The sequence below is a fragment of the Pongo abelii genome, chromosome 1, assembly GCF_028885655.2.
Source record: "Pongo abelii isolate AG06213 chromosome 1, NHGRI_mPonAbe1-v2.0_pri, whole genome shotgun sequence".
Taxonomy (NCBI): Eukaryota; Metazoa; Chordata; class Mammalia; order Primates; family Hominidae; genus Pongo; species Pongo abelii.
Genome location: NC_071985.2, coordinates 38,195,438 through 38,221,822, shown reverse-complemented (window position 1 = coordinate 38,221,822; position 26,385 = coordinate 38,195,438). Strand labels below are relative to the sequence as shown.

The window sequence follows — 26,385 nt, the reverse complement described above, 5'->3', positions numbered from 1 at the left end:
GGATTCCTCACCAGTTCATTGCAGTTGTCATGTCAGCCCAATATTGCCTACCTCTGTACGTCTTTTACATGAAAAGAAATAAAATTTCATTTTGTTTAAGACACTGCTGTTTGGGGTTTCTTTTGTATGTAGTTGAACTTTGGGTACAAAAAAAAACACATATGTTTTCTAGGACTTAAACATTTTTATTTTTGGCCAGGCGCGGTGGCTCATGACTGTAATCCCAGCATTTTGGGAGGCCGAGGTGGGCAGATCACAAGGTCAGGAGTTCAAGACCAGCCTGACCAACATGGTGAAACCCTGTCTCTACTAAAAATACAAAAATTAGCTGGCTGTGGTGGCGCATGCCTGTAGTCCCAGCTACTCAGGAGGCTGAGGCAGGAGAATCGCTTGAACCCAGGAGGCGGAGGTTGCAGTGAGCCAAGATCACACCACTGCACTCCAGCCTGGGCGACAGAGCAAGACTGTCTAAAAAAAAAAAAAAAAAAAAAAAAAAAAAAGACTTAAACGTTTTCAAAAATGAAATGATCAGCCGCCACAGTGGCTCACACAGTGGCACTTTGGGAGGCTGAGGCAGGCGGATCACCTGAGGTCAGGAGATAGAGATCATCCTGGCTAACATGGCAAAACCCCATCTCTTCTAAAAATGCAAAAATTAGCTGGGCATGGTGGCACATGCCTGTAATCCCAGCTACTCAGGAGGCTGAGGCAGGAGAATCGCTTGAACCTGGGAGGCAGAGGTTGCAGTGAACCGAGATCACGCCACTGCACTCCAGCCTGGGGGACAAGAGCGAGACTCTGTCTCAAAAAAAAAAAAAAAGAAAAGAAAGAAAGAAAGAAAGAAATGATCTACTCTGTGATGCAGAGTTATCTATCTCTGTATCTGTTTAAATGGAGATATTCAAATGAAGATCTGTTTAAATTTCTAGTTTCAGAAATGGTGACTATTCCAGGAGGTGAAGATAAAGAAGGTTACCAGACCTCTAAAGTTCCTATCAGCTCTTAAGATTACATGATTTCTCTGGCTGTGGGGATCAGTAGCTCTAAAAAAATTAATTAAAATTAAAATTTTAAAATTTTAAAAATTAAAGTTCCTTCTCCCTAATATGTTTGTGTCCAACATGAGCTGGCTTAATGTTAGGCAGTCCCCTGGCCATGCTGCTCAGGATCATTTGATTCTATTTTGGAGTTAAACTTATCCTAAGACCAACACTTCTAAAGTAATAATTAGGCTGCATGAGGTGGGCCACACCTGTAACCCCAGCACTTTCGGAGGCAGAGGAGAGAGGATCACTTGAGGCCAGGAATTCATCAAGACAGGGAAATTGCAATGGAGAAAAAGTAATTAACGCAGAGCCAGCAGTGTGGGAGATTGGAGTCTTATTATTATTCAAATCAGTCTTTAAAGACAATTTGTGGGGTAGGGGCTTGGGAAGTAGGGAGTGCTGATTGGTCAGGTTGGAGATGTAATCGTAGGGGAGGGCCAAGTGAGTTTTTCTTGCTGTCTTCTGTTCCTGGGTGGGATGGCAGAACTGGTTGAGCCAGATTACCAGTATGGGTGGTGTCAGCTGATCCATCCAGTACAGGGTCTGCAAAATATCTCAAGCACTGATGTTAGGTTTTACAATAGTGATGTTATCCCCAGGAGCAATTTGGGGAGGTTCAGACTCTTGGAGCCAGAAGCTGCATGGCCCCTAAACCCTAATTTCTAATCTTGTAGCTAATTTGTTAGCCCTGCAAAGGCAGACTGGTCCCCAGGCAAAAAGGACTATTATCAATTTCGTTTCGGAGTGAAACCATGAACTGAATTCCTTCCCAAAGTTAGTTCCACCTACGTCCACGAATGAACAAGGACAGCTTAAATGTTAGAAGGAAGGTGCAGTTGATTAGGTCTGATCTCTTTCACTGTCATAATTTCCTCAGTTATAATGTTTGCAAAGTTGGTTTCAAGACAAGCCTGAGCAACATGCAAGACCCTGTTGCTAAAAAAAAAATTTAAAAAATTAGCTCGGCGTGGTGGTGCACACCTGTAGTCGTAGCTACTCAGGAAGGAGGCTGAAGCAGGAGGATTGCTTGAGCTTAGGAATTTGTGGTGGTAGTCAACTATGATCATGCCACTGCACGCCAGCCTGGGTGACAGAGCAAGATCCAAGATCAGTCTCAAAAAAAAAAAAAAGTAATAATGAAAACCAAAGAACACATCAATGAACTCTTCAGCATAACTAGTAGCATAAAGAAAATCATAATTAACCTGAATAATATGAATAAAACAGGAGTTCAGTTGAGGCCTTTCCTACATGCCTAGTACAGCTGGTGAATCAAGGTATAGTCCACAATGACTGCCCTGCTGAAATTTTTTTATTTTTTAAAATGAGAATACTAACACCCCATCCTCTTTCCATCTTGCCTCTTCCACTCTATTTTCTGGCTTCAATTAGTTATAACTTTACTTTTATATTATTTTAATTTTTTTACTATAAATATCTGTGTTTTGTCTATTAGTTGATTCTTTAAACACTTATTTCCTTGAAACAATAACACCTATACACGGTAAGAGTCCAACCATGCAAAAAAATACAGAGGAAGATAAAGTCCCCCTTTCCATCCCAGACTGTGACACCTCTTCCTCAGAGAGAACCAGTTTTGATGTACTCTTTCAAAAATATTCTGAGGCTGGGTGCGGTGGCTCACGCCTGTAATCCCAGCACTTTGGGAGGCTAAGGGGGGTGGATCACAAAGTCAGGAGTTCCAGACCACCCTGGCCAAGATGGTGAAACCCCGTCTCTACTAAAAATACAAAAATTAGCCAAGCGTGGTGGTGCATGCCTGTAATCCCAGCTACTCAGGAGGCTGAGGGAGGAGAATCACTTGAACCTGGGGGTGGAGGTTGCAGTGAGCCAAGATCGTGCCACTGCACTCCAGCCTGGGCAACAGGGTGAGACTCCGTCTCAAAAAAAAAAAAAAAAAAAAAATATATATATATATATATATGTATATACATATATATTCTGAACATGTATAGGCAGCTAGAAATAATATATATATACACACAAATATACATGAAAATACATGAATGCTTATTTATATTTGAACATTGACTTTTTTACTTAAAATATCTTTAAGATTGTTCTATACTGGTATAAATAGACATGCTTCATTCTTTTTGAAAAGTTCACATACATCCTATTATATGTATGTGTGTGTGTGTGTTAATTTTAAAGGCTAAAAACCAATAACAGCAACAACAAAAATACAGATAAAAGTTTTAATTGTATTACAGAAAAATATTTTAGAAGCTTACATTTAGAACTCAATTTGTTCAATTCAGCAAACATTGAATAAGCATCTACTGCCGGGCATGGTGGCTCACACCTGTAATCCCAGCACTTTGGGAGGCCGAGGCGGGCGGATCATCTGAGGTCAGGAGTTCGAGATCAGTCTGGACAACATGGTGAAACCCCTGTCTCTACTAAAAAAATACAAAAATTAGCCAGGTATGCCAGCTACTCAGAAGGCTGAGGCAGCAGAATCACTTGAACCCAGGAGGTGAAGATTGCAGTGAGCTGAGATTATATCACTGCACTCCAGAATGGGCAATAAGACTGAAACTCTGTCTCAAAAAAAAAAAAAAAAAAAAAAAAAAAAGCATTTACTACATACACAGGCCCCAATTACTTACTCTTTAGTCTTTTTTTTTTTTAACATAAAGTTGCAGCTTTAAACATCCATCTGATAACAGGGGGGAAATGATAATAGTGGGGAAATAGCATTTGTACTTCAACTTTAAAATGTTAGATATATATGCTGGGCGTGGTGGCTCATACCCTTACACTTTGGGAGGCCAAGGCGAGTGGATCACCTGAGGTCAGGAGTTCGAGACCAGCCTGAACTATGTGGTGAAACCCCATCTCTACTAAAAATACAAAAATTGGCCAGGTGTGGTTGTGTGCTCCTGTAGTCCCAGCTACTCAGGAGGCTGAGATGGGAGAATTGCTTGAACCTGGGAGGTGAAGGTTGCAGTGAGCCAAGGTCGAACCACTGCACTCCAGCCTGGGCAACAGAGCAAGATTCTGTCTCAATAAATAAATAAATAAATAAAATGTTAGATATATACATATTGTTGGCTGTATCTCTATAGTCACTTTGCTTCAAGACACTACGTGTTGTCACGTGTGTGTGTGTGTGTGTGTTCCTTTCCTTATCCATATGAGTACTTTTCCGGAGTAGGCTCACATTTTTTGTTCCTATTTCCTTCCTCCACTTCTCAATCCACTGCAGCTTGGCTTTTCAGCCCATTAATCCCAGAAAAATTGCACTTACCAGAATCATTCATGACCTCTTACTTGCATAAGCATTTAAGTCTTATCTCTCTTGGCCTGGTGACCCTGTTTCTCTTTGCATCTCTCTATACCCCTGGTTTCAGTAAAGCACAGTTTCCTAGTTCTCTTCCTATTTCTCAATTCCTTTCACTCTCTTTCATGGATTTTTTTTTTTCCTCTTTTAGACTCTTTAATATTGGTGTTCCCTTGCTTTTCATTCTCAGCTCATTATACTTTTCATCTTGTATGCTCTTCTTGTGTGACTTAGTTAGGTCTTTCTATGGTCTGAATGTATGTGTTCCCCCAAAATTCATATGTTGGAATTTAGTACCCATTGTGATAGTATTAAGAGGTGGGGCCTTTTGGGAAATGATTAAGGCATGAGTGGGGTTAGTGCCCTTATAAAAGATGTTAAAGGGAACTGCCTTGCCTCTTCTGCCTTGTGAGGACACAGCAACAAGGCAACATCTATGAAGTGGAGAATGCTCCCCAGACACCAAATCTGCTGATACCCTGATCTTGGACTTGCCAGCCTCCAGAACTGTGAGAAATAAGTTTCTATTGTTTGTAAATGACCCAGACTAAGGGATTTTGTTATGCAGCCTGAATGGACTAAGACAGGTCTTACAACCTTGGTTAGCTACAATCAATCACTAGCAACTCCTCTCTTTCCAGTGCTGATCTTAATTTTATATCCAACTGCATATTGGATATCTCACTATGGAGTACCCAATATATCCAGAAATAAACTTATTCTTTTTTTTTTTTTTGAGACAGAGTTTAGCTCTTGTTACCCAGGCTAGAGTGCAATGGCGCCATCTCGGCTCACCATAACCTCTGCCTCCTGGGTTCAAGTGATTCTCCTGCCTCAGCATCCCGAGTAGCTGGCATTACAGGCATGTGCCACCATGCCCAGCTAATTTTGTTTAGTAGAGATGGGGTTTCTCCATGTTGGTCAGGCTGGTCTCGAACTCCCAACCTCAGGTGATCTGTCTGCCTCAGCCTCCCAAAGTGCTGGGATTACAGGCGTGAGCCACTGCACTCGGCAACTCATCCTTCTTGTCCCGTAAAATGGCAAGTCTTCAGTATTCATCATCTCAGTTGTTGATACTATCATCTATCCAGACACCCAAGCCAAAATCCTTGTATCAGATTAAATTCATCCCTTCCTTTTGTCTTTCTATATTCAGTTGGTCCCCAGATTTTGGTAATTTTAGCTACTAAATATTTCTATCTGTCCCTGCCTCTAGCCTTGCTACCACTACTGTAATTTAAGCCTCATCATTTCTTGATTACTTCAATAGTGTCCTTTTTTTGAGGGGGGAGTACAAATTCTATTCCATCTAAAATACCAATTGGACCCAATCTCCTGCTTAGATCTCTCTGATCCTGTTTCATTATCTGTAAATTGCCTAACCCTTTTGAATAAAAGGCTTAGTGTGATTCAGAACTTGCCTAACTCTGAGTTCACTTCATGTTCTAGGAATACAAAACCATTTTTAGTTCTCTGACATAACATCTTAATTCAATATTCTTTGCCTTTCCCATACTATTTTCTGTATCTGGAATGCTCATATTTTCCTTTATAAATAGTGCTTTTTTTTTAGATGGAGTCTTGCTCTGTCACCCAGGCTGGAGTGCAGTGGCGTGGTCTCAGCTCACTGCAACCTTCACCACCTGGGTTTAAGCGATTCTCCTGCCTCAGCCTCCTGAGGAGCTGGGACTACAGGTGCATGCCACCATACCCAGCTAATTTTTGTATTTTTAGTAAAGACAGGGTTTCACTATGTTGGCCAGGATGGTCTGAATCTCCTGACCTCGTGATCCCACCCGCCTCGGCCTCCCAAAGTGCTGGGATTACTGGTGTGAGCCACCACGACCGGCATAAACAGTGCTTTCTCTATCCTGTTTAAGAAGTGTTTGACCACCTGAAATTATAAAAGTGTTATTGTTTTACCTTTTACATTGAGGTCCACAACGTATTTTGATTTTTTTTTTCAGTATGCATAGGCATCAAGGTTACTTTCTTTCCCCATGATATGCATTGCCCCAGCATTACTTATTGACATGTCAATTTTTCTCCACATTACTACAGTGTCACCTTTGCATAAATAAAATGTTCACATAAGCATCTGTTTGGGAACTCTATTCAGATCCATTTTTCTATTTTCTATCCTACGCCAGTACCACAATAATTTTTATAGATGCTTTAGCAGTAATATCTGGTGGTATAAATCCTCCAACTTTGTTCTTTTTTCTAGATTGTCTTGGTTGTTCTTGACCTTCCCAATTTCCATATAAATTTTGGAATCAGCTTGCAATTTAATACACACACACACACACACACACACACACACACCCTGCTGGTATTCTAGTAGAGATTAGCCTAAATCTACTAAATCAATTTAGGTAGAACAGTATCTTTAGAATATCTAGTCTTCCAGGCCGGGCGCGGTGGCTCATGCCTGTAATCCCAGCACTTTGAGAGGCCGAAGCAGGTGGATCATAAGGTCAGGAGTTCGAGACCAGCCTGACCAACATGGTGAAATCCCATCTCTAGGCTGGGTATGATGGCACACACCTGTAATCCCAGCACTTTGGGAGGCCGAGGCGGGTGGATCACTTGAGGTCAGGAGTTCGACACCAGCCTGGCCAACATGGTGAAACCCTGTCTCTACTAAAAATACAAAAATTAGCCGGGCATGATGGCAGGCACCTGTAATCCCAGCTACTTGGGAGGCTGAGGCAGGAGACTCACTTGAACCCAGGAGGCGGAGGTTGCAGTAAGCCAAGATTGTGCCACTGCACTCCAGCCTCGGTGACAGAGCAACACTCTGTCCCAAAAAAAAAAAAAAAAAAAAAAAAACCACCTCTACTAACAGGACAAAAATTAGCCGTGTGTGGTGGCGCATGCCTGTAATCCCAGCTACTCAGGAGGCTGAGGCAGGAGAATTGCTTGAACCCAGGAGGCAGAGGTTGCAGTGAGCTGAGATCAGGCCACTGCACTCCAGCCTGGGTGACAGAGCAAGACTCAGTCTCAAAAAAAAGAAAAAAAGAATATCTAGTCTTCCAATCCATGAGTACAGCCATTCATTTGGGTCTTTAATTTTTCTCAATAATATAATTTTCAATATAGCATTCTTACACATCTTTCATAAGATGTATTCCTAAAAGTAGTGGGCTGAATCACATCCCCAAAGACATGAGGTGTTAATCCTTGGAACCTGTAAGTGTTACCTTATCTGAAAAAAGGGTCTTTGCAGATGTGATTAGGGTAACGATCTTGAGACAAGGAGATGATCTTGGATTATCCAGGTGGGTCCTAAATATCATCACATTGTCCTTATATAAGAGAGGTAGAGGCTGGAGTGATGTGGCTTCAAGCCAAGAAATGTCAGCAGACATCAGAAACTGGAAAAAGCAAGGAACAGATTCTTACTCAGAGCCTCTGGAGGGAGCACATCTCTGTTGACACCCTGACTTCAGACTTCTGGCCTCCAGAACTGAAAGAATACGCTGTTTTTTTGTTTTTTTTGTTTTTTTTTGAGACGGAGTCTCGCTCTGTCACCTAGGCTGGAGTGCAGTGGGGCCATCTCAGCTCTTTGCAACCTCTGCCTCCCAGGTTCAAAGGATTCTCCTGCCTCAGCCTCCTGAGTAGCTGGGACTAGAGACACATGCCACCATGTCTAACTAATTTTTGTATTTTCAGTAGAGATGGGGTTTCACCACGTTGGCCAGGATGGTCTCCATCTCCTGACCTGGTAATCTGCCCACCTTAGCCTCCCAAAGTGCTGGGATTACAGGTGTGAGCCACCATGCCTGGCCATAAGTTTGTTTTAAACCACAGAGTTTGAGGTAATTTGTTACAATGGCCATAGGAAACTCAAACACTAGATATTTGAAATTGTTGATGCATTTGTATATCATTTTTTAAAAATTCATTTTCTTTTTTTTTTTTTTGAGATGGAGTCTTACTCTGTTTCCCAGGCTGGAGTGCAGTGGCGTGATCTCGGCTCACCGTGAACTCTGCCTCCCAGGTTCAAGCGATTCTCCTGCCTCAGCCTCCGAAGTAACTGGGATTATAGGCGTGTCCACCATGCCTGGCTAATTTTATTTATTTATTTAGAGACAGAGTTTCACTCTTGTTGCCCAGGCTGGAATGCAACAGCATAATCTCAGTTCACTGCAACCTCTGCCTCTCAGGTTCAAGTGATTCTCCTGCCTCAGCCTCCTAAGTAGCTAGGATTACAGGCACCCACCACCACGCCTGGCTAATTTTTGTATTTTTAGTAGAGACAGGGTTTTACCATGTAGGCCAGGCTGGTCTTGAACTTCTGATCTCAGGTGATACACCTGCCTCAGCCTCCCAAAGTGGTGGGATTACAGGCATGAGCCACCATACCTGGCCAAAACTCATTTTCTAATTGTTTAACGCTAGCACATAAAAATATAATTGATTTTTATAGCTAACTGTATCCAGCAACTTGCTTAAAATCACTTAATACTAAGTGTGTAGATTATTGTAATTTTACGCATAAAATGATAGACTATCATGCTTTCTCTAGATAACAGGTTTATGTATTTCTTTCCAATCCTTATACATTTTTCCTTGCCTTTATGCATTGCTGGAATCTGTAGTACAATACTGAAGTACATCCTATCTTTTGACTTTATAACTATGAGAAAGTATTCTGTTCCAAATTTAAAATATGCGCCTAGTAAAACTTTCAAAAATACAGTAAAAACACCAGCCAAAAACATAAACAACAGCCTTCTAGTTAAATTCAAAGGCCTTTTCTTAAGCCCTTCTCATGATTCTGCATTAGTGGACACTGTTTATTAACCCATTCTTTTTTTTTTTTAGTTTTTTGAGACAGAGTCTCGCTGTCACCAGGCTGGAGTGCAGTGGCATGATCTTGGCTCACTGCAATCTCTGCCTCCCAGGTTCAAACGATTCTCCTGCCTCAGCCTTCTGAGTAGCTGGGATTACAGGAGCCTGCCACCACATCCAGCTAATTATTGTATTTTTAGTAGAGACGGGGTTTCACCATGTTGGCCAGGATGGTCCCGATCTCCTGACCTCATGATTCGCCTACCTCGGCCTCCCAAAGTGCCAGGATTACAAGCGTGAGCCACCGTGCCTGGCCTATCAAGCCATTCTAAAGCATTCTTTCCTGTCCAGCTTCTTCTTTTCCTCTTCTAACCCATTACAGTCAGGCATTTCCAAGATTTCGCCTTAGACCTTTTCTCTTTGTGTATTAGTCCTTGTTAGCTATTGGGAAACATTTTAAGGTCCATTATTATTCAGAACCAGGCCAGCTTCAGGTGCTTTCCTTTTCTTCAGGAACAAAACAGAAACCTATTATACTTTCCTTTTTAAAAAATGCCATACTTTCCCCTCGCCCAGGTTCTTTTCCTAACCGTGGAATGCAGTCTTCTCTGCGTCTGCCCTTTTGTGCTGTGCTGGAATGGAATCTTCTCACTTTACTGGTTTTACTAATAAACAGAAGTTACAAAGGTCCCTAAATCTTTCCAATGTTTTGGTTCCTGATCTATATGCAGATTCCCTTCTGCAGGAAACTGCATGGGGTGCCACAACGTTGGGTGTTAGAAAGCCGGCTGGCTCAGAGGCCTCAGAGTGAGGAGCATTTGACAGGGTCTAGCTTTTGTGTTACAGGACCAAAGAAGCTGAATCATGTTCATTAGAAACTGCTGCATAAAGACCAACATACCAGTGCATTAATTTGTAATGAAAAATAACGATTGTCAAGGAAAATGGCTATTCATTTCATTTGGCCAGGGCAGTCTCTCCTTGTAGGAAAACTATACGGGAATTAAAATAATATTCAGAACTGCATTTATTGAGAAAAGGAACAGAATAAAAGGTCCAGTTTTATGATTCAAATATTTAATGGAATCACATTAAGCTTTAATAGAGAGATGAGACTAACTCTACTACTAGAACCAGATAGTTCTGTACACACACAGGAGACTTTTCACTTCAGAAATATTTACTTCCCAGGGTTTTCTTGGCTCAATTCCTGAGTTAGATATATTATTTCTCTCAGTAAGGTTTGCTCTGGCCAGAGATGTTCATTTCTGGTTTGATCCACTCTGGATTGACCCACAACAGAATTATTACAAGACAATATTTTCAAGTGTTTGGAGGGTATCTGCTGAACCCCAATACCGCTCAGCATACATCTGCATACTAGAGGCTCACAGTTAAATCCTCACTTATTTCTACTTATTCGTGAGTGGGGGGGAAGGAATGAGAAAAAGAGGAAAAGAAAATCATAAACAGCCCCCAATGCCAGGCAGCCTGGCACGCAGCAGATGCCCTCAAATGTGGTGAAGGAATAAACGCAGTTTCCTACTCCTTTCGCCGAATGCAATTCAGAAAAGCATTACAGAGCACAACTCCTTCCAGGCTGGAAACGCTGCCAGAAAGCAGCTCTCGCTTCACCTCTGCCGGGGGACTCCGCCCTCTCCCCCAGCGCTCCAAGCGGAGACCGCAGCTCAGCGAGAACTAAAAACGCGTCTACTGAGCCAGGTCTCATGTTCATCTTATTTCCCCTTCACTCCACAGCACTCACTCCCCAGCTATTAAAACAGAAAAGAAAAAAAAAGGAAAGAAAGATGGTAAGAATAAGACAGTAGGGTTAGGATCGGGGAGAGGGGCTTCAGCAAAAAACAGTTGCATCGCTCAGCCCCGGAAACTCATCCCGTCATCCCCAGACTCTCTCTCGGGAATTGGGCCCCACTTCAGAGATCCAGAAACAAAAATTGTAGCGTTGAGATGGTTAGGGCCGAGTCTACTTCTTTCGCCGGTTGGACCTCAGAGCCCCAAGGCCATCCCGCTATACTGCGCGACTGCACCGCGGGCCAGAGCGCGCCCCCAGCTCGAGGCTGCCAGCGGACACCGGGAAACTGAGCAGCCTGCGGGTCCAGACATCTGAGGAAGGCCGCGCTCCGGCCCGTGCCTGCAGCACGGTCCGCAGAGGGGGGCCGCTCCCCCCGGTCGCCCAGTCGGGTCGCGCCGGTCCTTTCTCAAGATGACCGCGTTCCTTCCGCCCAGAGAGGGCAAAGAGTCCCGCTCCCTCGTGTGCACCACCCGCCCGCGCTCCGGAGCGCCCCCTAGGAAGAAAGCCCGAGCGGCGTCCACGCCTCGATGGCGATTTTATTAGCGCTCGGTTGGGGTGGCCCGGCTGCCTGCGAGCGGGGTTTCCCCGCCCCTCCCCCCTTCCCCTCCCCCCAGGCGGCCGGAACCTCCCTGCGGGGCGGAGTGATACCGGCGGCGGCGTAGAGCGCGGCGCGGCCGAGGGGCGCCCGGGACTGCGCGGGGCGGGCGGCGGCGGAGAGAGGAGGGGAGAGAGGCGGGGCCGGGGCGGGTTGTTGTGAGGCGACTGCGCTACTGCCGGAGCGGGGCGGTTATGGCGGCTCCATATTAACAGCCTCCTCCTCCTCCGCCGCCGCCGCCGTCTCCTCCTCCTCCTCCTTTCCCTCCCGCCCGCGCTCTAAGCCATCTCCCCCTTCACCCTGACGCCTACCTCTTCCCCTCACCTTTCCCCCTCCCCTGTTCTACCATGCCCGGCATGATGGAGAAAGGGCCTGAGTTACTGGGGAAGAACCGATCGGCCAACGGCAGCGCCAAGAGCCCGGCAGGCGGCGGCGGCAGCGGCGCCTCGTCCACCAACGGCGGGCTGCACTACTCAGAGCCCGAGAGCGGCTGCAGCAGCGACGACGAGCACGGTGGTAGCCTCGAACTCCTCCCCGCCAGCCCGCCTGCCCCCCTCCCTCTTCCCCTCCCCCAGCCCCCTCCCCTCGCCGCTCTCCCGCCCTCCCTCCCCTCAGAGCCCGGGCGCTGCGGTAGCCTCGAACTCCCGGTGCAGTGCGGCAGCACCCCCGCGACCCCCGTCCCTCCGCCCTCGACCAATCCTCCGCCCTTGCCCCCCCCCCCGCTCCCCGCCCCCCATCCGCTGCCATCTCCCGGAGTGCCCCGAGTTAATATCTTCCCATCCACCCGCCGCTCCTTTCCTGCATCTAGCGATTTTTATTTTTTATTAAGTGTCTCTTCATTTTTCTTTCTTTTCTTCTTTTTTATTTTTTATATATATTTTTTGGCATTGCTTTGCAGATGTTGGGATGAGAGTCGGAGCCGAATACCAAGCTCGGATCCCTGAATTTGATCCAGGTAGATATATTTGCTTAAGCAAAATCTCATCTCCCCTTTCCTGGGCTTGGTTTGGGGTGGACGGGCTAGGGGTCCGGGCATGGGGCCGGGAGGGGATGCGGGGTTGGGCTGGGCAGGCATCCGTGGCGGGGAGGCTGTCAGGCTTGGCCGGGCTGTGACACTGGGCGTGTGGGCAGATGTGTGCACTGCAAGGTTAACATGGTTCCCTTCGGAGGCCACTTGCCCGCTGGTGGCATCGCCTTCCTAACCCTTGAGCCTGGAGCAGGGTCAGGGTGAGCAGAGGGAGACGGCCCTTGGCGGAGTCCAGGGTCCGAGGCCGTGGGCTGGAGGAGCAGGCGTGCGGACTGTATGGACGAACCGTGCAAATGTCAATTGCCACCTCGCTCGCCCCGGCGCCGAGGGCCGCGTTCTGTCGGGCGGGCGGCAGAGGCCAGGGCGGCTGTCGCCGACCGGGGAAGCCAAGGGCGAGCCCTGCCGACCTGTGCGCAGCCGGGATTGTCTCTTTTCTTTCTTTTTGGCTAGGTGGTGTAGCTTTGGTCGCGGCAGCTCTGTGGAGTGCAGGAGCCGCGGAGAGAAAAGGGTGGGGGAAGGGGGTGGGGAGACGCCAGCGGCAGGCACACCTCGCTCGCCAGCCAGCCCTGGGAAGTTAGACCACAGGACAGTGGCTGCATCTGCCAAGGAGACATTTTCTCCCCGAGCAGCCAGGTTCCAGCGTCCTCTGCCAACCCAGCTTGCGGGCTCCCTGTCTACTTTTCTCCAAACAGGCTCCCCGGCGGTCACGAGATTTCAGCCTGTGCAGGGATTGGGCGAGAGTTCCGCATATGGAGGCACCCTTGTTAGAGCCTCTCGGAGTGGAGCGCATTTCCTTTTCCCCACCCTGCCCGAGACCATTCTCAGTTAAGGCTTTGGACCGACTTTGAAAGGGGCCCATCTTTTTTTTTCCTCCTTACAGTTTGTCAGTTTTTGCCCAGTGCCCATATATTGCGTTTGTGTCTGACCTTGGATTTCTATGTTAGATATTAAAGAGCTTACTTGTATTTTCTTGGGGAGAAACTGTTTAATTGTTAGGATACAGAGGCGTATTTTTTTGTTCCTCCTCTCCCCATTAAGACAATGCAAAATGATATTTACCAACCATTTGGATTTCAGATAGCAGCTCTTCCTCCTGTCCCAAGTGAGGAGGATGAAAAGTAATGAGTCTGGACAGTCTCATTTTTAATAGGTGAAAACAATGATGCAAGAGTATTCACTAAATTTGGGTTGTCTTCTAAATGACTGGCTGGGAATACATTTTATTCAAAGACTATCAGTGTGTATACTGATGGGCTTCAAATAATTTTCAATGTTTTATGAAACTAATTTTCTTTATTGATGTTGCTAGTAGGTGAATGGCACTTTCACACCACTCTGCTCCCTTTGGATTTACTTGACATTTGGAAAGAGCACATTTTGGCTTTAAGAGACTGAATTCAGGCCAGGCGCGGTGGCTCACGCCTGTAATCCCAGCACTTTGGGAGGCTGAGGCGAGTGGATCACGAGGTCCGGAGATCAAGACCATCCTGGCTAACACGGTGAAACCCCGTCTCTACTAAAAATACAAAAAATTAGCCGAGCATGGTGGCACGCACCTGTAAACCCAGCTACTTGGGAGGCTGAGGCAGGAGAATCATTGCTTGAACCCAGGAGGCGGAGGTTGCAGTGAGCCGAGATCACGCCATTGCACTCCAGCCTGGGCGACAGAGTGAGACTCCGTCTCAAAAAAAAAAAAAAAAAAACTGAATTCAATTCCTAACTCCCAACTCTTCTTTTTGTGGTCTGAGCAAGCCACAGGCTTTCCCTGAGCCTCAGTATTCCTAGCTATAAAAAAATTTTTTTTTTTTTTGAGATGAAGTCTCACTCTGTCGCCCAGGCTGGAGTGCAGTGGCGTGATCTCGGCTCACTGCAACCTCTGCCTCTCGGGTTCAAGCGATTGTTCTGTCTCAGCCTCCTGAGTAGCTGGGACTACAGGCACATGCCACCATGCTCGGCTAATTTTTGTATTTTTAGTAGAGATGGGGTTTCACTGTGTTGGCCAGGCTGCTCTCGAACTCCTGACCTCGTGATCTGCTGCCTCGACCTCCCAAAGTGCTGGGATTACAGGTATGAGCCACCGCGCCCAGCCTATAAAAACTAATGGAATTCTTGCCAGGATTAAATGATGGGCATATGGCAGTTATTCTATAAACATTAAAATTTGTAATTATGAAGAATTATTCTGGATATATTCATGCCTTTCTGATTTGGAGCTTTCATTGGGAGTCTGTGTTTTTTTTTGGTAGTGATAGTTATTTCCAAATTATACCTCAGCAGCTACAATTATTTCTTAAGTTAATAAACATACCTATCTTTTTGCCCCAATGGGTAGATTTCTGAGTCAATATTTATTTCATAGACAACTATATGCAGTTTGATTAGGGGTCTTGTGTTTAAGAGCCAGACTTAATGCTGGAACAAACTTGCACATGCCATAGCATTACATTGGAAAGCATTGATCTGATCATTGGAAAGCATCTTGTTTCGGGATAAACTAAACACTGGAACAAATTTCAAAATTTTGAGAATAATCAATTAAACAGAATAATATTAATGTGATTTTACATGGCCACTGTTAGCCAACTTAATTGACGATAATATTTTGCCTATTTTGAAACCTAAATAGAATATTTGAGGAGGAAAAAAATCGCTGAAATGTTACTATTTTTAAAGTCATTAAAGTCATATTTTCAATTTATTTACTCAGACTGTAATTGAATTTTATTATTAGAATAAGGATAAACATCACTTTCTGTGAGTTCACTTACTCATTTTCTGCTTAATAGTCTTCTCCAGAAGCATACCAAACCTAAGGACACAATTAAAACTAGCTACCATTTAAACTTAGGAGGGCTTTTCTTATCTGGTAAAAGCTAATCTTATCAATCAAATGTAGATTATCAGTTATTGGGCATTTTTTGCAAGAAATACTGGGCCTCTGCCATTCAACATTATACTGCTGATCTATTTTATTCTTATTTATAAGTGTTGTGCTGTTGTGTGAAGTTTTTCACATCAGTATAATTAGATGAGAATATAAACACATTACCTTGGGAAAAATAATAGATGAAAAGTTTTTTTTGTTTTTTTTTTGTTTGTTTTTTTAGGCAGAGTCTTGCTCTGTCCCCCAGGCTGGAGTGCAGTGGTACGATCTTGGCGCACTGCAACCTCCACCTCCTGGGTTCAAGCAATTCTGCCTCAGCCTCCCAAGTAGCTGGGACTACAGGTACATGCCACCATGCCCGGCTAATTTTGTTTTTTGTATTTTTGTAGAGAAAAGGTTTCACCATGTTGGCTGGGCTAGTCTTGAACTCCTGGTCTCAGGTCAACTGCGTGCCTTGGCCTCCCAAAGTGTTGGGATTACACGATTGAGCCACCACACCCTGCCAAAAAGATATTTATTAGTTATGGAAATTGAGAAATAGCTCCTCTCTCTTCTCTTTCTCATTATCTTTGTCTCCTAAACCACTCAATCCATCTTTATGGAGATTGTTGACTCATAGCTCTAGAAGTCATTCGGAAGAAAAATTCCTTGGGTGCTGAGACTGTAAAATCTGCTATGTAGAATGTGGAAAAATTAAGAGGATTTTTTATGGAGACTAATTTTATTGGAAAAGGTGTTAGTGATGATGATAAAGTTAAGCAGGTAAAGGATGAATTGGCCAGGGGCCATAGCTCATGGGTATAATCCCAGCTCTTTGGGAGGCTGAGGTGAGAGGATCACTTGAGCCCAGGAGTTTGAGACCAGCCTGGGCAACATAGTGGGACCCCGTCTCTACAAAAAATTCAAAAATTAGCCAAGTGTTGTGGCATACCACATCTGTACTTCCAGCTACTTAGAAGACTGAGGTGGGAGATCACTTGAGTCCAGGAAGTTGAGGCTGCAGTAAGCTATGATGGCGCCACTGTACTATACCCTGGGTGACAAAATGAGACTTGGTCTCAAAAAAAAAATTATTAAAGTGATTATTTTAGGAAATATGAGAAGAATTGAGATTTATATTGGAATTACTGAAGTTAAGAGATTAGGAACAGTTTACCTTAATTATGGAACCATTGATAATAATGTCTTTACTAACTAGATTTCTGATTATTTTCTTTCTGTTGTTCACTAGATCTTCCCAACTTTTATTTAGTGCCTACTAACTGTACTTACATCATGAGGAACAATTTTTGTGTGTAGAGCCTAATTTTTTATCATATGCCTTTAATCTAATATGGCATAATAACCTTGGATGAACTACCTGACTTTTCTAGGCCTTAGTTTTCTCGTTTGTAAAAGGTTGATGATGTTAAGTATATCACAAGATTAAGTGAAAATTAATGTGTATAAAGTAGTGGTTTTCAAAATATTTTACTTACAGATCCATGAAATAATTTTGAAAAAAGATTCACGTATTTTTAGTCGACGTCTGTTATTTATCACTGAGTTTAAATAGTTGAAAAATATAATCTGTAGTGTATTGAAAATATTAACACTTTGATAATAAAGTCTTTATCTGTATTTTAAATGTATCCAATTAAATATAAATACTACAGTGATGTGATAGTACTATTTTGTAAAATATGTAGACAAGCTTCTAACATTCTCAAAGTTTACATTGTTCCTTTTTGTCTTTGAAGTCATTTCCATGCATTTTCTCCACAGAATTTTATCGTATATAATTTTTTTTGTGCTTTAAAGTGCTTTATTGGTCCCGGCGCAGTGGCTCACGCCTGTAATCCTGGCACTTTGGGAAGCCAAGGCAGATGGATCCCTTGAGGTCAGGAGTTCAAGACCAGCCTGGCCAACGTGGCAAAACCCCATCTCTACTAAAAATACAAAAAATCAGCTGGGCGTGGTGGTGGGCACCTGTAATCCCAGCTACTTGGGAGGCTGAGGCAGGAGAATTGCTTGAACCTGGGAGGCGGAGGTTGGAGTGAGCCGAGATTGCACCATTGCACTCCAGCCTGGGCGACAGAGCGAGACTCTGTCTCTAATAAATAAATAAATAAAATAAAATAAAAGTGCTTTATTGATCACCTGTGAGTAAGGTTCTGAGTGTTAAATCTCTTCTGGCTTGAGTTATTACAATTAGTGCATAATTGATTAAAACTCTAGTAGTTATGGTGCCTTGAGTAAAGGAGGGTTTTCCTGACACCCTGTTTGAAACCCTGGAGGGTTTAAAATTTTGGGCTGTGTACTCTTGTAAGATTTGGAATACATGAGAGATGGTGCCCTTTTTTTTTTTTAAGTGAGAGAAGGGTATTTGTGAAGAGAGATGATGGAAGTAGAATGAATCTAACCTCTTATCATTTGACCACAGGTGAGTTTTCAGGCAAATTGTCTTGGGAAAGAGAAAATAGGGAAGTTGAAGTTCTGAAAATTGATTCTTTTAAAACTTTCTCATGCTCATGTACCCTGGGAAAGTCTTTGTTTACCCAAGTTCGAAGTTGGTACATATTAAGTATATAATTTAGAACCTAGTATATATAAATAGTAAAATGTTAAAATATATTTAGTACAGCTTAATATTCTCAATATTTAAGTTCTTTATATAGTATATTTGTTCCATGATCTTTGTCAAAGTCCTTATTTTTAATGTCTAGATTTTTATTTTTATTGATGTAGAAATCCTAGTTTATCGAATTATATTTTCCTTTCCTAGTTGTTGGTTTTCTCCAGTAGTCTAATAAATGTAAGACTCCAGTTAAAAGATCTAATAATTTCAAAGGGATTAACCTTTAAATGTTTTTATCTAAAACTGAAGACAACTGATTGTTCAACAATTTCATTTTCAGAACTGATAACGCCACTATAGTCTTTTAAAATTATGGTAGCTTGCTATCCAGATTTTGGTTTGTTTTTTAATCTATTCAGAAGATAAGGTACTTCTAAGGCATGGTTGTTTTGTTGGTGACTCAGGTTTGAGTCTCAGTACTGTTTCTAAATATCAGACAGTTTTGAGGTATAATCTTAAATATTGTTACTGTTAAAATAAACATGGGGTTAATGTCTATTCAATGTTTTAGTTCATTCTGACTTTTATAATGAAAAAGGTAAAACTTATTGGACACAAAGCATCCCAAGAGGTAGATAAATTATTTTTAATAGCACATGTTACTTTCTCCTATTTTATAGGAAAGGAATCACGTCTGAATTGTGAGAAAAACATACGGGTCATTACAGCTATTCAATTTCATTTTCAAGGGGTTGGTGAGAGAGGACATAACCATTTTTCAGATATAGCCCCTCGAGGATTTATTCATTTATTTTGTAGTTGATAAGGTGAGAAGAAGCCTTTTTAGGATAAAGAAGGAAGGAACTTAAAGAACTGTCTTGAATAAGCATATACTAGTAATAATAATTAAGTCTTAGGTAATGCTTACCATATGCCACGTACTTACATTAATTCATTTAATTTTTGAGCAACTCTGCCAGGTAGGTACTTTAATCATCCATATTTTTAGAGAGAAGGAAAACTGAGGCACAGACAGATTAAATAGATTTATCCAAGGTGACACAGCTACCAAGTAGCAGAGCTGGTATTCAGACTCTGGGAGTTGGGCTCTGTAGTTCATACTCTTAACCATTGCACTGAAATATCCCTTACTTCCTGTATCAGTCATCTCTTGGGCCTAGTTGACACATATGTAATTGAAAACAGTACAGTCCAGTTCAGAGTTAGGGAAGGAAAATTGTGAAATGCTTAATTAGGCATTCTCTGCTATCAGACAGGATTGCTCTATGTATGCTGCTCGTCTATCCTCTACCTGCTCACCGATATTGGAAGAGCTGTTAGTTCCCACAACTTGGATACCAGTTTCTGTCAGATGGGGCCCTTAATTACAATGCTAATAATTTTTTGGAAACTTATTTATTTATTTATTTATTGAGACAGGGTCTTGCTCTGTTGCCCAGGCTGGAGTGCAGTAGTGTGGTCATGGCTCACTGCAGCCTTGAACTCCTGGGCTCAAGCGATCCTCCCACCTCAGCCTCTTGAGTAGTTGGGACTACAGGTGCACACGACCACATCCAGCTAATTTTTTGTGTTTTTAGTAGAGACAAGGTCTCGCTATGTTTCCCAGGCTGGTCTCAAACTCCGGGGCTCAAGCCATCTGCCATCCTTGGCCTCCCAAAGTGCTGGGATTATAGGTAAGAGCCACTGCACCCAGCCTGTAGCTGTTACTTTTTATGGGGAAAAATTTAAAAAAAGTTTAATATCTGTTTGAGAAGGGACATTTAATGAAGATATTTTAATTCAGACTTTCTGTAAGGCAAGAATGAGATGCAAGGAAATTATGTTTAAATATTTAGCATGATATGCCGTTAAGACTTGAGACTTAATGGAAAACTTTCTTTGTTGCATTTCATGTTCTATTAAGTAGGATTTAAATGATCTTATTGTCATGACCATTGTGCAGAATAATGAGTTCCATGTTAAAGGATTGAAGTTTAGGATATTCACTTTATATAACATTAGATTTTATGAATTAAGTAAAGGCTTCTGACCAACTTAAATAGGATTTTTGTTTTATTACCATTGAGTGGGTTGGCTATTTTGTGTTTGTATTTTTATTTTACAGCGTTAAAACTTAAATATGTATCTTAATATTGAAGTTTTAAAAAGATATATCAAAGTTTCTTTTCTTTCTTTTTTTTTTTTGAGGTGGAGTTTTGCTCTTGTTGCCCAGGCTGGAGTACAATGGTGCGATCTCGGCTCACCACAACCTCCGCCTCCCGGGTTCAAGTGATTATCCTGCCTCAGCCTCTCGAGTAGCTGGGATTACAGGCATGCGCCACCACACCCGGCTAATTGTTGTATTTTTAACAGAGATGAGGTTTCTCCATGTTGGTCAGGCTGGTCTCGAACTCCTGACCTCAGGTGATCCGCCCGCCTCGGCCTCTCAAAGTGCTGGGATTACAGGCTTGAGCCACAGGGCCTGGCCAGTTTATTTTCATTGAATATAAATTTTACATAATGAACCTTAATTTGGCATTTTCCTAAATTCTCAGCTCATGCTTTTGTGTCCTCTTTTATTAAAGATATGACAAAATACAAAAGGCTTTCGAATACTTTGGTAGTGTTTCTTCTTTCAGTTCTCTTTTCTTCTTAATTTTCCTTATACTTAGAATTTTAAGATAAATTTATATTTTATAGCAATGTGTGATTTTTTAACTAAAATTTGTTGATCAGTAATGATATATGATGCTTCTCTAAAAATAAAAATATTTAATGATATTATATTATTGCCTGATAGATAACTTCTCTAGCTGGAGATTATAATAGTAGTTCTCTGACCCCTAGAAATGCATGTTCTTCATTCCAAGTATCTTATAACTTTATAAAGGATTACAGTTTTAACCTCGGAATTATTTTAATATGTCAGTAATTTTGGAATTCTGGCTATTAATGGTAATTATCAGTACCACATAAAAGTCATTTATGAGCCGGGTGCAGTGGCTAACACTTGTCATCCCAGCACTTTGGGAGGCCGAGGCGGGTGGATCATCTGAGGTTGGGAGTTCGAGACTAGCCTGACCAACATGGAGAAACCTTGTCTCTACTAAAAATACAAAGTTAGCCAAGCATGGTGGCGCGTTCCTGTAATCCCAGCACTTTGGGAGGCCGAGGCAGGCGGATCACGAGGTCAGGAGTTCAAGACCAGCCTGGCCAACATGATGAAACCCTGTCTCTACTAAAAATAACAAAAATTAGCTGGGTGTGGTGGTGCATGCCTGTAATCCCAGCTACTTAGGAGGCTGAGGCAGGAGAATCGCTTGAACCTGGGAGGCAGAGGTTGCAGTGAGCTGAGATCACGCCATTGCACTCCAGCCTGGGCAACAAGAGTGAAACTTCATCTCAAAAAAAAAAAAAGTGGCAGCAATGCTTCATTTGTTGGTAGTTTTAATGAATTAAATGCAACTAAGAATTAGGTAGACCAGAAAAATATCACTGAATGATTAAAATAATAGAATCCACAGGCATGTAACTTGGCTCTGGCATAGCTGTCTCAGGCCTTCATTCATGCTGTTGATTCTTAATTTATATGAAGTTTTAATAGGGCTTGATTTTTCTGACTTTCTAGGCTATAAAATATTAGAAATAAATTAGAGGCTAGGTGTGGTGGTGTGCAGCTGTGGGAGGCTGAGGCAGTAGGATTGCTCGAGGCCAGTACTTCAAAACCAGCCTAGGCAGCATAGCAAGACTTCACATATTTAAAAAGAAAGAAAGAAATTAGAAAATGTTACTATTCTTCCAGGTTAGAAGTAGACTTTCAGATTATATTAAGAAGAAGTTGCGTTAACTTTTTTATCTTGACTTTTTTTTTTTTTTTTTTTTTTTGAGACAGAGCCTGGCTCTGTTACCCAGGCTGGAGTGCAGCTGTGTGACCTCGGCTCGCTGCAACCTCCGCCTCCTGGGTTCAAGCGATTCTCCTGCATCAGCCTCCTGAGTAGCTGGATTACAGGCGCACGCCACCACACCAGGCTAATTTTTGTATTTTTAGTAGAGACGGGATTTCACTATGTAGGCCAGGCTAGTCTTGAACTCCTGACCTCGGGTGATCCGCCTGCCTTAGCCTCCCAAAGTGCTGGGATTGCAGGCGTGAGCTACCACACCCAGCCTTTTATCTTTTTATCTTGACTTTTCTTCTAATGTAGAGCACAAACTTTTGTAAATATAAGATGTAATAAATAAACTTAATTTAAAAGTGAATAGCTGGCAGACCCTTAGCAAGAAATAAATTTAAATAAAAAGCAGACATAAGTGTTTAAAAATTACAGCAATCTTGGCCCATTTAGACATGGGGCAAAAAAAAAAAAAATACCTGAGGCATTCTCTTGTTTAAAAGTCTTGAATTTTTAATGATGATCTCTAAGTAACGTATGGAAGTTTAAATCAGATTTATTACCTTCTGTCAAGTAGAGATATGTAATGTACTGAAGAAAGTCTTTTTTAGTTTAAAAGGGATAAACTGGCATTTGCAAAATTTCCTTAGTTTTTATAAGCAAGATATTTACTGTATGTAATGTAAATCTGTTTTCCTGTATTTTCTTTACTTGTCCTCCTTTGCAGGTACTGTACTAAAACAGAAATAAAGCTTACTTTTTTTTTTTTTTTTTTTGAGATGGAGTCTCGCTCTTTCACCCAGGCTGGAGTGCAGTGGCGCATCTCAGCTCACTGCAAGCTCCGCCTTCTGGGTTCACGCCATTCTCTTGCCTCAGCCTCCCGGGTAGCTGGGACTACAGGTGCCCGCCACCAGCCTGGCTAATTTTGTTTTTGTATTTTTAGTAGAGACGGGGTTTCACCATGTTAGCCAGGATGGTCTCGATCTCCTGACCTTGTGATCTGCCCGCCTCGGCCTCCCAAAGTACTGGGATTACAGGCATGAGCCACCGTGCCTGGGCAGCTTACTTTGTTTCTACTTATTTTCAGTGTAAATAAAATCCATCATTTTCAAAGTAATTATCTTTTTCCCCCAGGTGCTACAAAGTACACAGATAAAGACAATGGAGGGATGCTTGTATGGTCTCCATATCACAGTATCCCAGATGCCAAATGTAAGTTTTCTGAAGTTGAATGTTAATGTCAGCAGGAGTTTATCAGCCAATTCAAAATATGACTTACATTTGTTTTTGGGTCTTATAGATTCTCATAAGAAAACAGTTTTGTCTTTGTTTTATTTTTTATTAATTTTTTTTTAATGGAGGTTGTTATATTAGAATGTTTTTCCTTTTGGAAGATAGTGGGTTGATCATTCCAATTTGTGTCAGGCCCATGAAGAATGAAAAAACCTAGGATCTGATGGCATTGCTGCTTAAATCCTCAAGCAGGGGAGGGAGTTACTATGTAGACATCTGCCCAGGCTTTTCCTCAGTATATGGAGCGGTAAAGACATGCCTTCAAACTTCAAAGAGCCCACTATCATTACCATTTTAAAGAGGAAAGGGGAAAGGACTGACTTCAGCAGCCATCAGGTCATCTTTGTGCTCTCCATTTCTGGACGGAGACCTTCTGGATCATTGACCATGCACTTCTTGAATCATGGTGTGGCTTTAGACTTCAATGTGATGTAGCGGACCTGATCCTTTGCGGCACATCAGATATAGGAAACGTGCAGGTAACAACACTAAGATCCCCACCCCTCCATTCAGTTATCATTTAGTTTATTAAATAACAACAACAACAACAACGACACTGAACAGTTAATTCTAGCAGCTGTAAGATAAACTTGTCTTTTTAGAATATTTACTAACATCTTAAAGGTGTCTGATTTATTTAGTCCCATGAAAATTAATGATATCCTATCATGAATAATAAGTCGAATCATGCTTATTGGTGCAATAGAGCTAAAAATTGAAAACTGAGTATGTTTCTGCTTACCTGATAAATCTTTCTATTTAAGAGCTATAAAACACCAGCTAAAGGTCTAGCTGGTAATCTAGAATTGAAGCATTCCTAACAGAAAACATGAAATTATTCATCTGGCCTGAGACTGTTTAATGAGAACCTGAAAGAGACTATTGGTTTCCCAGGTTCAATCCTCATTACAGACAAAGGTTTTCATTCACAAACTGAGCATCAGGGTATCATTGAATTTTGCTGGCTTAGTTCTGTTTTATACAATGGTTCATTTCTTAGCAAAGTGGAAAACAAAATTCAGCCAGAGTGTCCTGGTAGTGTAGTGTTCATGTGGAATATTTAAATGAAGGTCTAGTGCGATGGTTTTCAACCCTGGGTGTGCATTGGAATCACTTGGGGAATTTTTTTATTTAAGTACTTATGTCTAGTCTCTTTCTCAGACCAATTAAGTTAGAGGCTTCAAGGGTGGATCCTGGATGTCTTACTTTTTAAAAGCTCCCACACTGATTGTAATGCATAGCCAGGTTTGGAAACCCCAGGTCAATTGGTATTGTTCATATATTTAGACCTGTCATGTATTTAAGTGCTTTGGGCTATAAACAAAATATAATATTTGGGTTTTCTATACAAAAAGCTTACCCTTTGGGGGGAGATTTGATAGCATACATTTAACAATTTTATTCTAATAGCATTATTATAAGAGCGTATTCGTATATTAAGACTATACTGACTAATAATCACAGCAAATACTTAAAAAATTCTTAAAATGGACCAGGTGCTGTTCTGGGCATTTTCCATTTATTAACTCATTTAATCATAGGAGGAAGGTACTGTTTTTAACAACTATTTAGAGTGAGGAAACTAAGGTACAGAAAGGTCAAAAGTTACTTGGCCAAAGTAAAAAAAAATAGCAATAAGCCAATAATCAAACCCAGGTAGACTAGCTGTTCCAGAATCAGGATTCTTAACCACTGCTTCTCAAAAATATTTCCAAAAAGTTAGTTTATACATACATACACATATATAAATTAATTAGAATCAAGGCAGAGTGATTATATGGAGTTCACATAAAACTGAGTTCTGGTGAATGTGTCAGACTTCTCAGCAATGAGGCCTTGAAATAATAGCCAGTTTATCATCATTGAAACTGCTTATCTAAATAATTCTGTTGGCTTAATTACATATGGAAGATAAATGAAAGTGGAATACTCAAACATGCTTTGTGTAACAAGCAGGAAGAGCTGAAGAAAATTTAGAGTACTGAAGCATACATAAATGTGTCATTATTATGTATAGCTGGCAAAACTATAAACTATCCTTTATACATCAATCAAAAATGGAATGGTAAAGGCTTTGGATCAACTCGAAATATGTGAAAGTGTCTTAAACAGCTAAGTCTCCAAATAAAGACTATTAGAAAAGAAATTATCTTAATATTTTATACAATAATTAGATCTATTGGCTACCTATAGATTGGTCTTTTTTTGCATACAAAAATATAGTAATGTCATTGAATTTAGTAAGTATAATGTGTAGTCGTAGAGATAAGTTATGCTAAATAAAATTTTAAACCAGGTGAGCATCTGATCTTGCTATAAGTCTGTTTTTGTAACATTCATGGGAGGTGCCTTTGGCTATTTTTTTACCCTGGAATATAAATTGTTTTACTTTGCTATGTTAAGAACAAAAGTAGACCTAGGTAAATGAAGTAAATGAGAATAATTAATTATATAACATTATTTCATTGCAGTGGATGAATACATTGCAATTGCAAAGGAAAAGCATGGCTACAATGTGGAACAGGTATGTAGAGAAACACTTCAGTAGTGAGGCTTGTTCCAATATTTACCAAATCTAGATTATCTCATAATAGTTTCTGTCCTAACAACGTGCATAAGCTTGACCAGCTATTCTATAGATACCACAAAAGTCCTAGCAAAGAGTGACCTTTCAATATTAAGGAGTTTGCTTTTATAAACATTATTCATCTCAAGGGCTTAAATGTTTTTCTTTCAATATATCTGTTTCTTATTCTACTTTGAGTTCTGAAAGTTTCTGGAAGCCTTCAGTATTCCTCTGGCAAATGCTTACCAAAATGAAAAGTTAAGGTTTTGGTGTAATTTGGAGTAAATGTACACAGATAGAACTTTAAAACAAATCTTTTATTTATAAAAAATTTTAATGATACAGGTAATTCTCTTTTGACTTTTTGTTCTACAGGATCTAAAAGTTAAACTTTACATTTAAAGGAATATTTAAAACTTTTAAATTTTGAATGAAATCACAAAAGGCTTTTTTTGTTAGGTAACTTTAAAAGGATATATCTATATATGATATATGTCTGTATGTAGAGTTAAGTCTTTTCAAATAAAAATTGTAACAAAGTCAAGAAATTATCTCAATATTTTACACTATAATTAGATCTATTGGCTACCCACAGATTGGTCTTTTTCTG

The 26,385-nt window shown here is 41.5% G+C and overlaps 1 protein-coding gene across 8 annotated transcripts in view; it reads left to right on the top strand.

The window, feature by feature from the left end:
• The first annotated feature begins 11,644 nt into the window (after positions 1-11,644).
• Positions 11,645-26,385, top strand: part of RCOR3 (REST corepressor 3) — a 56,566-nt gene continuing 41,825 nt past the window's right edge. For 3 of the 8 annotated variants that reach the window (XM_024256645.3, XM_024256623.3, XM_054521135.2), the window contains exons 1-4: positions 11,645-12,071; positions 12,457-12,513; positions 23,051-23,128; positions 25,681-25,733. In XM_024256645.3, coding sequence (XP_024112413.1) covers positions 11,906-12,071; positions 12,457-12,513; positions 23,051-23,128; positions 25,681-25,733 — 354 coding nt within the window. In that variant the 5' untranslated portion in view covers positions 11,645-11,905. Of the gene's footprint in view, positions 12,075-12,455; positions 12,514-18,218; positions 19,721-23,050; positions 23,129-23,341; positions 23,689-25,680; positions 25,734-26,385 lie in introns of those variants that run through there. The other 5 variants (XM_054521154.1, XM_024256619.2, XM_054521124.2 and 2 more) reach the window with 5 other exon arrangements.